This window comes from Sesamum indicum, linkage group LG3 (assembly GCF_000512975.1).
Source record: "Sesamum indicum cultivar Zhongzhi No. 13 linkage group LG3, S_indicum_v1.0, whole genome shotgun sequence".
Classification (NCBI taxonomy): domain Eukaryota; kingdom Viridiplantae; phylum Streptophyta; class Magnoliopsida; order Lamiales; family Pedaliaceae; genus Sesamum; species Sesamum indicum.
In genome coordinates this window covers 24,224,022-24,237,270 of record NC_026147.1, presented here as the reverse complement: position 1 = coordinate 24,237,270, position 13,249 = coordinate 24,224,022, and the positions used below count along the sequence as shown (strand labels likewise).

General features: G+C 36.4%; 2 protein-coding genes across 4 annotated transcripts in view; both read right to left on the bottom strand.

Annotated features, from left to right (window-relative positions):
• Window positions 1-831, bottom strand: part of LOC105159446 — a 7,316-nt gene extending 6,485 nt beyond the window's left edge. Inside the window, exon 1 of one of the 2 annotated variants that reach the window (XM_011076515.2) lies at window positions 736-831. The gene's annotated coding sequence lies outside the window, so the exon portion shown is untranslated. Of the gene's footprint in view, window positions 1-664; window positions 713-735 lie in introns of those variants that run through there. The other variant, XM_011076516.2, reaches the window with a different exon arrangement.
• On the bottom strand, window positions 1,689-11,173 carry LOC105159445. Of its 2 annotated transcripts, none has more exons than XM_011076514.2 (12): window positions 10,553-11,164; window positions 10,024-10,122; window positions 9,814-9,890; window positions 8,481-9,042; window positions 7,728-7,809; window positions 7,519-7,628; window positions 7,294-7,380; window positions 4,420-4,545; window positions 4,000-4,134; window positions 3,832-3,879; window positions 3,039-3,137; window positions 1,689-2,388 (listed from the first exon to the last, which is right to left on the bottom strand). In XM_011076514.2, exons 1-12 carry the CDS (start codon window positions 10,919-10,921, stop codon window positions 1,936-1,938), a joined length of 2,247 nt encoding a protein of 748 aa, XP_011074816.1. In that variant the 5' UTR covers window positions 10,922-11,164; the 3' UTR covers window positions 1,689-1,935. The 2 variants fall into 2 exon arrangements, 1 of the variants encoding a protein (XP_011074816.1); XR_002286802.1 differs by lacking the exon at window positions 1,689-2,388 and adding an exon at window positions 3,543-3,715 and having other exon boundaries at window positions 10,553-11,173.

Here is a 13,249-nt window from a genome sequence, read left to right as displayed (position 1 = left end):
TTTGTTTGGGTGGGTGTGGGGGGGGGGGGGGGGGGGGGGGATTGATTTGCAGCTAATCAACTAAAAGGGATTTGAAATGATTTCAACCGCAAATCTTTACTCACTTCCAAATCCTTCAATCCAAAAGCAATCAGAAAAGAACAAACTATTATTCTAAAAGAGGATTTTGTCACAGTTTATACATACATGCATGGTACAAGATATGAGTTACATGATACAAGCATAGTTTCATCCACTGCAATATTTTTACTTCCAGAAGCTCAACCCCCCACCCACCCAAACAAGAAAGAGAAAAGGAAAAAACAAAAAAAGACTTCACAGAAAAACCTGTGCCAATTAAAATGACGAGACATTAACTTATCTCCAAATTGCAGCCACCAACTCAAAATATTTAACAAGACCCAACATATTCACTCCAGGAAACAACAAACAAGCTACCAGAAAATTAAATACAAGGACATTAACCTATTCTCAAATTGAACATACCCTGTGAGACTCAATTCAAAATAATTTAAGAAAGAGTTCGTCAAACTTAATTTACAGCAACTCTCAAACATATGCAAGAAAGCAAGCAGACTAATTTCCCAGAATAAACATGGGCATGATTAACTGAAAAATGTGAATATAATATACGGCGTATGTGTGTGTATAGACAAAAACTCACAAACGCAACGCGATACACAGAGACATGTACGTATTTCGAGCTGGAACTTCAAATACATAAAATCAGCATACCTTAGTCGAAGAGGAATCCTGAAGATGGTAACGCGGAAGCTGAACAGAATTTTTGAAATCGTGAGATATAAAAGTGCCTCGTGAATGTACAGCAGTTGATGCAAGAAGTACAAGATTCTGATGATAGTATTTAAGGGCGTGTTTGGCGATAGTCACTGCTTGGATTGGGCCCTTTGTGGGCTGTGTTCTATCTTAGCAGCCCATACTACGTTGAACTGAGAATTGGCAATGGCCCATATTTGGGAGAAAAATAAAACATTAAAATGTTGATTACTATTATTAAAGTCTAATTATGTGAATTGAGTATGGGAAATTTTAATTAATTAACATAATAAAATGATATTGTTTGATAGAATTATATAATAGTAATATTTAATGATAAAAAAAATTATCAATTATTTGAGTAGATATTTTTTATTATATATGTCAGACCTAAAATCACTATGAAATTTTGACTGATAGGATTAGAAAGAGCAGAGAGAATTTTTCTACTTTGCGGGAGTTAATAAAAACACGTCAACTTCAGTAAGTGTACTTTTATCTAGTGAATAATATATTTTTTTTAAGAGTTACAAGCTTTTCAAAAAAACATATTTCAAACAATTTTATGGAGCTCATTTTAGGAGAGGTTTAAAATCAAAGTTCAGTCAAACACACTCTTATCGGTTAAAATCAATGAAATTAATTTGATTCTCATCGCTACAAAATTTACAACGGAGACTTTTTCCCAACACCCAATATTGTGAACCATTTATCCGCCATCTTATTTTATGTACCTGTGTCTGTGTGTGTATCTGCTCGGTACACAACTGTTGAATTAATGGGTGGATATCCTTCCAACAAAACAATACCAATCAAACAAAGACTACACATAGATGATAAGCCATTCATCGGCCATCCACACATCCAATGGCTCGCGCCCTCACTTAATAGAACGTAATGAAGAGACCAAATATCAAAATTAAGCTGAATATCGAAGCAAAAACACCAAGTGATGAAGCCAAGCGCTCTTCAGCTGACCCTACTCATAGAATCTCCAATGTCCGCTAAGAATAATAATCAACTCATTATAATTACAAAAGTTGCTATCTAGCAGCTACTTGTCAAAATGAAGCCTAACGAACCAAAATCAAAGTAAAAGGCTTGTGCTACTCAAAACTACTCTACCGATAAGTTCAGGGTCCATTTGAATCATTATGTTTAAGTCTGGTATGCGGAGCCTGAGGCTGGTTGAAGGTTTGATTTAGACAGAGGAAGTGCGGCATGCTTAGGGTGCCTGCGCCGTTCCTCCCCCTGTGAAACGAGCTTCTCAAGGCAGAACTGAGCTTCATTAACCTCTGCATTTGGCTTCCTCTTTACTTTCTTTTTTGGTAATACATCGGATGGCATCACAGGAACAGGACCCTTGCTGGAGCTCCCATTCTTTTTTGCTTGCTTCAGCTTGTCAATGTTGGAACCATTTGCAAAGGCAACAGGAAGAAGACCAGCACCTTGTGCTACTGCAGCACTGAGAATGGGCTTGCTTGTCAAAGCGGAAACTTGGTCACGAGAATCTGACAATTTTTTCTCATGAATATGCTGTGCCTGAGTAACATTCATAGCATCCACTGCTTTTGGTGCCAACACCTTTTTCTTCTTGATTTTATCTCGATCCTAAGCAACAAAAGAAGAAAGGAGGATGAGAGGTAAGAAAATACAACCTGCTATGAGACAACATCAAGAGAGTAACAGGAAGGAAAAGGTAAAAAAACTATGGATTTTGAAGGCATACATTTTTAAACACAACATATGTTTCGCTCCTTCAAGCACCACAAAGCTAGCAAGTTGAGAGATTTATGGTAAAATATCAAATTGCCAAATGACATATGCCACTCCCCAACGCAACAAACACTCAAAGCAAATAAACCAAGGGAGAATAGGCTTTCTCAGCATAAAAACATACACGCACTACAAACGACCAAAGAATTATCAAGGAGTTTTTATATATAATATTGAACCAATTGGAAAGGAAAACACTTTAGACCCTTAAACAAAATTTATGTAATTTTCTAGGCGTGGAGACGGTTCCTCATTATCCAACTATATTGACGTACGCATCATGCAGTTGGTTATGGATCTAAAATGCATAACATTAAAGCTAAGGCCTTCTAATTTCATCTGCCAAAAAAAGAAATATGTGATATGTTTGCACACATGAACAAGGTTATGGCCTTTACTTGCATAGCATTTAAGGCAAAATTCAAATTTCATCTGCCCACAAAAAGAAATACATAAAAATAGGAATAAGTTAAAGATATTAGTACCTTGCGCAGACTGCACAGTCCCTTTCTGTTTTTCGCTCTATATATGGCACGTTTAATTCCACCAGTATCCATGAATCCACATGGCCACAATACTGCAAGCTACATTAGAGAGACACACGAGTTTCAGTACTCATTATGGAATAGAGTGACGATTGATTGGCCAGAGAAGCTATCAATCCACCAAACAACTACAACGGGAGCATACTGGACCACTACCTAGCGAGAGATCCAATCCAAAAGAAACTACTACCAACTAATCTCCAGCACCCATCCATCCATCCTCCCCCATTAATCTCTCCCCTCAGTGAAAAACCAAGAATATGGAAACTGTCTAGTATGATAGTATCGTCACACACGACAAAGACACAAATGCTGGTTCATGCACATAAATAGAAATCTAGAATTCTCTTGTTTCCATATAATGATATCTTTTCCGTGTTTAAATGAGTATCATTATCTTAGTGCACAAAATCCATTACAATTCAGTGAAAACCGGTAACTCACCAGCTCTCTGAGGAACAATATGTTCCATGCCTAAGCTTTTGCTAGCATCGCCGTACATAAACCCGGCACAAACTTTGCTTCATGCACAACACTTTATAAAACTAATTAATCAAAGGGAACACGTGAAAAATTGCAGATGCACAAATCTACCGTTTCCGGGTGAACATTACAGCCTGCAAATTTCACCCAACACTAATGGTATTATTAACTAGATTGCTATCTTCTTCATAAAAACTCAATGATAGACCTATTTTAATGAAAACAATCGCATTAATCACATGCCAACTACCTCTTCATACAGCTTTCGAACTGGTGGACCTGAATCTTCTTCCAGTCTCTGAAATGAAAACCAAAAAGACAAGTTAGGCCCAACGATAGAAAATCCATCTTTGTTGTTGTCGTTGTCTGTGTGTATTAGGGGTGGTTGCTCAAGAGACCTAGGGAATCTATCATATACCTCAACATAAAGGTCATATAAGTCGCAAATCTTATTCTCCAATACATCGTCCAAGCTGTACTTGCGTTTCAAGGCTTCTTTCTCTTCTGGACCAGCTTCCTTGAAATCGTCTGAATTTGCAGTTTGTTGCTGAATCTGTAAAGCACGTCATGGATCAGGCATTAAAATATAACTAAAAGATAGGTCCTCAGTCCTCAGCATTCCACAAAAGAGACAACTCATGTTTATTCCGTCGGGAGTTGAGGGCTTGAGACCAGTATCTGATACATTCCAAAAGGAGAAATCACTTTGGGAGGGAAAAAAAAGGTCATTGCTTTTGCCCTAATTGATGGTTAAAATGGAAATATTTTTATCAAATAGGTCAACTACAATCCAATCCCAGCTCCTGGAATCAGAATTAATAGGAAATACAATGCATACTTTTGATTTCATATATGGAATCCGCAGCTTAACCATCTCTGCGACTTCTTGTTTTATCTTCTGTATTCGATCTTCCTTCTCTTGTTTGGCAGATAATCCCATATTAGCCATGACTTTAAGGTTTCGCTGACACAAAACCACGCTTGATAAATCAGTAATCATGGAAATAATCATATTTTACAAACACATTGCAGTAAAGGAAACATTGAGAAAATAAGACTCCATCACGCATTACAAACAGTAATACCAAAAACAGTAGAGGTAATTTCCTAAATATCCAGTTACCTCCACTACACAGGCCACCCCATCCCAAGCCCCGCACCCACATCATGACGGGGAAAAAAAGAACAGAGGATAAAGTTGTGAGACGCTAGAGGTATAACATTTATGCTTGCCATCATTGTTTGATGGGAATGGGTTTCCGGAAATGGAATCTTATATGCAGATAGTAGCAAAAATAATAGCATGTTTATTATAGTTAGGGTTGGCTGACAACTCAAGTGTATAATCAGGGATTTAAGAGGAAAAGCACAAACGATCTTCAAACAAGTGTATTATCAGGGTTTATAGAGAAAAAGCCCACACGATTCGGATTATGTGGAACTATATAACACCGCAAGTTGTATAAAATTTTGGGGTAACTTCAGATGACTAAGACAGGAACATGTAAGTAACCGTCCTGATGATCGTTGCAAATACTCGCTTTAAACAATCTCATAAGGTGGGCATTCTCATCTATGCACGCAGCACATATCCACAAGACAATTCCTTCAAAATGCATCTAGATGCAGAAACTTAAGTCATGAAGAGCATACCTTACTGTTTTTTGGCATTTTGCATGTTATCACGAGATTGACCAGTGGATATAGTGTTTTTTAGAGTTACGCTGCCGGTTTCTTCAAGTACTTGACCAAGCTTGATAATTGTTTCCCAAAACTTCAAGATCAATTTCCTCAAATTGGTGTGTTTAAGTAGGTCTAAGTGTAACTTTTTTGTCTAAACATACATGGTCCCGTAATTTCGGATATAGCTTCTATATCACAATACTGTTGGCAAACTGATCTCCATTAATACAGGCAACATCCAAGCTAATTTTACCAAATACAGCAAAATACTTCCGAGAGAAGTTTCGCGGGTACACACATGACACAACATAAAAAAGAATACTTCAGTTACACGTCAGCAGCATAGAAGGATGACTAAGACCCCAACTAGATTTATTAAATGCAAGAAAGAATGGTCAACAGGCGAATGAACATATACTAACTCATAACAGTACCAGAGGTTTACATGAGATCCCACAAAGACAGATTTATCAAAAGAGAACATGAATTTGCACATGGGGAAAAGAGATTTGAAAAGTCTCCATTAGGCTGGGTAGGCAAGTAAAGCTTACAACAGCATACAGGTGATTCAAACTCTTCAATCTGCAATATACACACATAAGCTTTAAAGCAAGAGCAAAATTAGCCTCAACCAATCAACTTCACGAGCATTTGTATGTTACATGAAGAACAAAACTAAGAAGACACGAAGCAATCAGAAACTTTGCGCCTCAGCAACAAATTGCATCAGAAAACAGATCGCTTTGGCTTATGTATCTAAGAAGCTACTTCAAATATAAGCATCTACTTAAAAGCTAAGCATCTCAGAAGAAGTGTTTCATTTGGAACTTATGTCTCTACATTCTGTTTTCTCTTAGCCAAGATATAGCAGTTCCTCTTGAAAAACGTCTGTCATGTCATCACAAAGAAGTGTCAACAGAAGCAGAATATAGTTTCACTTTCACGCATTCACGTAAAAAGTATAATATAAGCAAATGTGCGAGCAAAAAGATATTCTAGGTCATCCGAAGCTCAATGGACCAGTTCTTTCACAAGACAGGAATGCATAATAGAATTATAAACACAGCAGACAGCTCCAATACAAACATGAATTACTTTCAAAAAGGATATTTGGAGACTTGAACAAAAATTTAAGAGGATCAGTTTTCTTCTTCATAAGTAACAAGTTGCGTGTTATCCAAAAATAACTACAGAAAGAAGGCATTTGAAAACCCAATAGTTGAAGCATCAAGAATGGGCAAATGCCTTTAAGAGCCAAAAGGGCAAAACCTTTCAGAACCAATATGTTGCACGACTATCTAATTTCAAAAAAGATCTACTGTTGGTACCATTGTCTGAAAAGACGATAATTAGGCAACACAGTCCAATAATTCACGCATTCACTGCAAGTAAGGTAGGTTGAAAATTTGGATGAGTCAACTACATTCTTCCTCAAAAATGAAAACTGCATACAAAGTGTAACATCTGATCCCAGATTTTCAAAATCAGGAGGTCCAACGATCAGGAAAATGGTCCGGCTCATCTGTCTATATGTTGAAGTGTCTTTTATGCTAAATTGTTCTAGCATGGCTTAGTATATGTGAAGCAAACAAGTAATCACTGGCTTGCTTATCTTCACAAACATAATTTAAATGCCAACATAAAGCAGATTGTGCCATTATAAAGAGGAGATGGTCCCTCATACTAAAAATCCTATAATTGTGACGGCAATGCCATGAAAAGAAAACAGTTCGCTTCTAGTAAAAGTTTGCTCCATTACTATCAGAAGTTTACTTCATTGCATTCTCCAATTTGATATTATTTTAGCATGTTTTTCTAGATTTATTCCACACTAAGAATATGCCGACAGACACATCATTAGCAGCAATCAACTTTACACTCAAGGTCACAGAAATATCAGACCAACCTTGCTCCAGCATTAAAAAGCTAACATTAAATCAGGGGGGAAAAGGGAGTTTCTGCAGGAAACTGAAAGAGCAATACAGTAAACATAAATATGTTAATTCTTGGTGTTGGAAGAGAAAGATACCTTTAGTGTCCTAATTTGCATCAAGTGCCCAACAATGCTCATCAGGCGATTGATCACATCCTTAGGTATTTTACCAGTACTGGCTTGCTGCACCCACCCCAAAGAACACAATATTTTAACATCATTTGAGAATGAGCCTAATAAAGCACAAACCTATAGGATCATAAATGAATTAATCAAATAGCAGAAAAAGATGAAAAGACAGCTTTAATAGCTCTTAAGTACCGCTAATCTAGCAATTTTGCCCAGTTTCTGCTTTATTTCAGCTGGCAATCTCCTTTTGACTGCCTGAGATGAAATATCAGGATCCTGAACTTCCGTAGAAGGTGGTCGAACTGTTGTTTTTCAAACCACAAACATAAATAAATAATTGAGACACACTTTTCAGTATAATAAGAAAGAAAGCTATGATCGGAGTAGAAGCAGTAAGATACATTCTGCTACTATCTTCTCCAACTCTCTGATTGCCTTCTCGAGCGTTGCACCTTTTGGTCTAACACCAGCGCCTTCCTTTCTCTGCATGCAGGCAGACCTCTTAGGCATGATGAAATTAAACCGAAAGGAGAAAAGAAGAAGTACCACAAATATAAAGGCAAAATAAAAAATCTGAAGTGGTTTCTGTTTCCATTCACACAAAGAAAGTATGGCACAGATTCAGGAGAACAGGACATAAAGTAACAGCTATCATATGCATAGAACAGGTTTCTATATCATGAATGAAATCCAGTCACATCCCTTCGGCAGTTAGATCTAAGAATTAGCTTATGAAAGTAAGAAACCAAGCTAGCCAAGTATTATCCATTCAAGTGCCCCAAAATGAACAATCACCCTAAATGCTAATCTGCATATCATGTTGGCCTCTCCATTTAGAATCCGCCTAATCGCAGAAAGAATGAAAATTCTCGTTGACGGCAGTTATAGAGAAGAACCACAAATAATCTGGGGAACCTCAAACTTGACAAACACAGTTCTTCACCAAATTATGTGCAATGCAAAACTTAAGTGACTAATTGATATGATCTGCAGCAACTCCTACTTGTCAACATGAGCTTAAAATTTGAGCTGTTGACTACAGCTCCAATATATTTCCCAAGCCTAGAGTTTGACCTAGATCCTAGCAAGAGAAGTCTACATATATGTGGTGTCACTTCAATAGTTCCAAAAGCATGCATAAAGCAATTACTCACCGTAGTCGGCAGAGAGTCCCTGCTTGCAGGAATATTAAGGTCAAATCTTTCTGCCAGTCCACTTTTCCCTTTCTGTTGAGTCGACTGATCTAGATCATCAATGTTATATAGTTGTTTTTCAGTATGAGATTTGCTTAGATGTGGACTTTTATCATTTGACCTCTGAGTTGAAGTATCTTGAAATTCGCTCACTTTCCATTTGGTAATATGGTTCGTTGATGAGGGATCTCCAGGTATTTTCAGATCAGTTTCAGTGTCCTCCCTGATGGCATCACCATTCAACAGTTCTGAAGGATGCACCGCAGTCTGCATATCTGTAGTTTTCTTCTTTAATGAAACTTCAGAAGCATTTGCCAGAGCAGCCTGAAACTGCATATCCTCACCATGTATGTTTGGCATCGACACTCCGTGAGACTGACTAGCTGAGTTTCTTTTTCTACCTCTATTTCCTACTTTCACAATTTTATTCGGATTATGTCCATCGTCACTCCCACCATGACCTTTTGTCAAATCTTTACGTCTTCTCTTTTTTGGTTGTTGGTTCGTGCATATGGTAGGTTCACTGCAGGAAAAGTTAAGGTAGCATAAGAGGACTGAAAGACCTTGACATCATCTGATAAACACAAATACATCACAATAGGTAGTCCTGTAACACTGAAGACAATATTTCCCATGTGTCAAAATCAGGCAAACCAAAATAATTTTCAATCCACAAACCCAAAAGAATAACTTAGGAACATAAAATTTAAGTGTATGTGCAGGAAGAAATCCAAATGACAATACTTCAAGGATTTTCACTGGGTTTTCCAATAAAGAAATAACAAGTTTCAAACCATTAAGAATAGAAGCAGTAAATCACATTATCAATATTCTCCCAGCAGTTATAATTTAGTAGAAGCAGTCTTAAATTTTTTTAACAAACAATTGCAAAACTTGCTCCTACTGGGCCGATACACTTTTGAATATACATCTCTCCACCCTGTTAAATTTGCATCACAAGGCGAGGCAACTGTGGCTTTCTAAGAAGAGAAACAAACTACAATTAACACAGAATAAAAAATTGAAGCAATATTTACTTTGTTTTTTATTGCAAAATTATAGAAGAAATCTATTTCAATGTCTTAATAGATTCTTTCTTATATTTCCAACTGCAAAGTCCATGAGGCCACGCTAAGAGTCATTTATAGCTTACAGGAAACATATTGAATCATAGCTAAGTTTCTGTTTGTCACATCAACTGCACTGACAACAGGTAAGTGCAAAAACAGATAATTTTGTGTAATCTTAATACTAAAATTATTTATCGAAATCAACGCAAATTAGACAAACTCACATTGGCTCCAACTTCCCACGGTTAACGAAAAATCCATCATGTTTTATTGCCAAGTTGTCCACCTGAAAGTAGTCATCCTGCACAAAAGTTAAGCTCATCCATTAACAAAACATGGAATATTGAACATAAACTGGACATTGCCAGCTTAGAAGACACATAAATAAAGTTGGACAGTACAACTGAGTTAATTGATGGACAAGAAGTACCCACCAGCTCAGTATCATCAATGAATGAATCCTCTGTATCATACTCATCATCATCAGGAATATTATCGAGAACAACATCTTCCTCATCGCTACTCCCATTACCCTGCAAGTTCACCAACCACAAAGCATTTAATGTGGAACTGTAAGCCCAGATGCAAGTGTACCTAAAATGACAAACCCTGAAGGGCTTACTTTCACAAACAAACAAAAGAATAGCAAATGAAGAAATAGAGAAAAAAACTTGATTCAGTGTGATGAATTTACACTAAGGATTATAAACTAAACCCAGTGGAATTAACTTTTGAACCAGCATTACCATAAGCGCACCAAGAAATTATATGATACAACTACATACATTAATCAAGGATGATTTTGGTTGAAATAAAGAAACATTAAAATTTCCAGTTTGTAGCTGTCTCTATATATGCACCTACCTGCCACGAATCCTAAATGCACATTCACCAAAAAAAAATCAAGAAATTAAATTCACGTGCAATAACTAACATGCAACGCATCAATCGAGAGCAACTTACCGCGTACATTCGCTCAATTCTCTCAATCACGGTGCTCAACCGATTCGACCCGGCCTGCGCCTGTGAATCCTTTGGTTCAGCCTCCGTAGTTTGCTTTGAAGAAGAAGGCGCCAAAGGAGGTGGGGGAGGCGGGGGCTGAGCAACAGGCTGACGTTGGGCCTCGAAAGATTGGCCCGAATTTGATGGGCCGGGCCGATTGGACTTGCTCGAATTAGCCTCTCTGAGAAGCTTTTTCCACGAAACAATTGTCGTTTCTCCGGGCCGCAGCTCCACCGTGAACCGGAGGCGGCCTCCGGCTGCTTCGAATGATGACGTGGGTTTTGACCCGGGCCCCAATTCGGGCCCGCCGCCTTCACTCCCTTCTACCATCAATTCACAATCCAACCAATAAATTAATGAAACTTGGGGCGAGGGTTTGCCAAAAACAGAGGGAAATTAGGGGGGGAAAACCCTAGAGTGGGGTTGATCAGCCAGTGAGTGAGGGAGAGGGAGAGGGAAAGGGGATTTTCTTTTTTCTATTTTCTTTTATTTTTCGGACTCGTAACGGTTATAGGTATGATTGGTATCTGGTACGAGGATCAATGGAAGACTAGAACTAGACGGACATGTCCAAAGGCCCAAACCTTTTCCAATTTACATTTTCTACCCCATATTTTCTAATATTTCTATTTTCAACACGTAATTTATCTTGTTCTCTGCTAGAGTAAGTAGACATAAAATAATGCTGACAATTTCAACTTGCTTTCATATTTTTGTAATCTTTCAATTGATTCTTGTAATAACTTGACTTTTAAATTGAATTTATCCTTATATTCTTGTAATCTTCCATAAAATATATGTATTCATATTACATTCATGTAACCGTAGTGAATATAATAAAAAAGTCGTAAAATCTCTACACTTTCTTTTCTTAAATTAATGAGTAATAAAGAAAAAAATCATATTTATCCGACACGTAAGTGCATCTATGACTTTACGTTCAATTGAAAACTCATTTACTCGAATAACGATGTAATTTGAATTTATTCTTATCAGTCATTATTACACACGACTCCCACGAAGTATATAAAAACGAACTGTGGTGCAAAGATACACATACATAACATGCCTATCTCAATCATAACCCCACAGTTATGTGCCATTAGTATTCACTAATTTGTCATTTACGGCACGATTAAAATTTATTTCTAGAGGGTTTGGGTTCACACAATAAGTGTTAGTTAAAGACATTGGGCCGAATAAAAGGCCCATTCCCAGTTATGTTTTGTTCACTTAGGTTAAGGGTAGCCCCTAAGTATAATAAATCTGCACAACATCAAACCTGCCCCTAAGTTCAATCAAACCCAACCCACTAATTCTTCTCTGACAAAAATATCCTCACGTTTGGACTGCTAAAGACTCTATTGCCCCAACAGCCCACAAAAATTACAACCCTTTCCAGACTCCAGTTTAGAAACATAAAACTATGGGTGATAAAAAAAAAAATTAAAACACTCATAATCAAATCAAATTTAATCATTTTTTCATGATTTATTTTTCGACGACAATTCTAAATTTAGAGTAAAATTACACCACATTTTAATTTAGTTTTAATTTAGATTTTCAAAAAATGAACAAAATCGCACCACTAAATATATAATTAATTTTTTAAATTATATATATAATAATTCAATAAAATAATTAACTTTTTAGTAGAAGAATTTCATATTTCAATTATAAAGTTCCAAAATCCAGATATTATCAAACATTCACATTACAAAGCACATTTTTGTAAAATTTATATTTGGATTTGTACAGCAAAAAAGAAATGTTTAATTATCTAAATCCATTTAAGTTTTAATTCTATTCGATGATTGTCTCAATTTTTTCATTTATTTTTTCTCCGCTATTTTTTTCTTCCCCTTTTCATCTTCTCTCTTTTCTTTCTTTCTGCTTTATTAGTTCTTTCTTTCTGTCTTTTATCCATGTTATGATTGTTATTTGTAAAATCGATTATTAGACTTTGTTGGATTAAGTATTTTTATGTTGGATCAATATATATAATTTTATATTTTAATCTATTTAAAATTATAAAAAGTATTAATAATTTATAATGCATGATGTTGATTATTCTTATTTGCTACATAAAAATACTTATTTATTTATTAATTTATTATAAATATTAAAACCATCAGATCGCTTAAAACCGTACAGAATCATACATTTAATTTTAATTTTAATTTTAAAAGAGATAATTTAAAAAAATATTTTATAAAATTATGATTCACAATACAATTTGAAAATAAATTTTAAAAAAATGAAACCACACGGTCACCGTGAGCACCGCTACGTAAAATATTGGAATTACGCTATGCCTAATCACCGTTGTACCCCCGTGTACGTGTCTCTCCACCGCAGCAAAACCGATAATTCTAAACTTCAACAAGGGTAACCTGGGAAAACGGGTAAGGATATAATCAACCCTTCCCTCATTCCCACAACCCATGGCCATTAGCTCAGAAATGGAAGAAATGAGGCAACAGAGGGAAGGGATTTCTTCAAGGGTGGTTGCCCCTTTCTGTAAGCCGATGATTTTCCCATCAATTCTCATACAAAAATCAACAACCCTTCAAAGAAAGAAAGAAAAACAAAAATCATAGGGTAAATTACATTTTCGGTCCCTCTATACAGCCACTTCTTCGCTTTTGGTCTCATGAT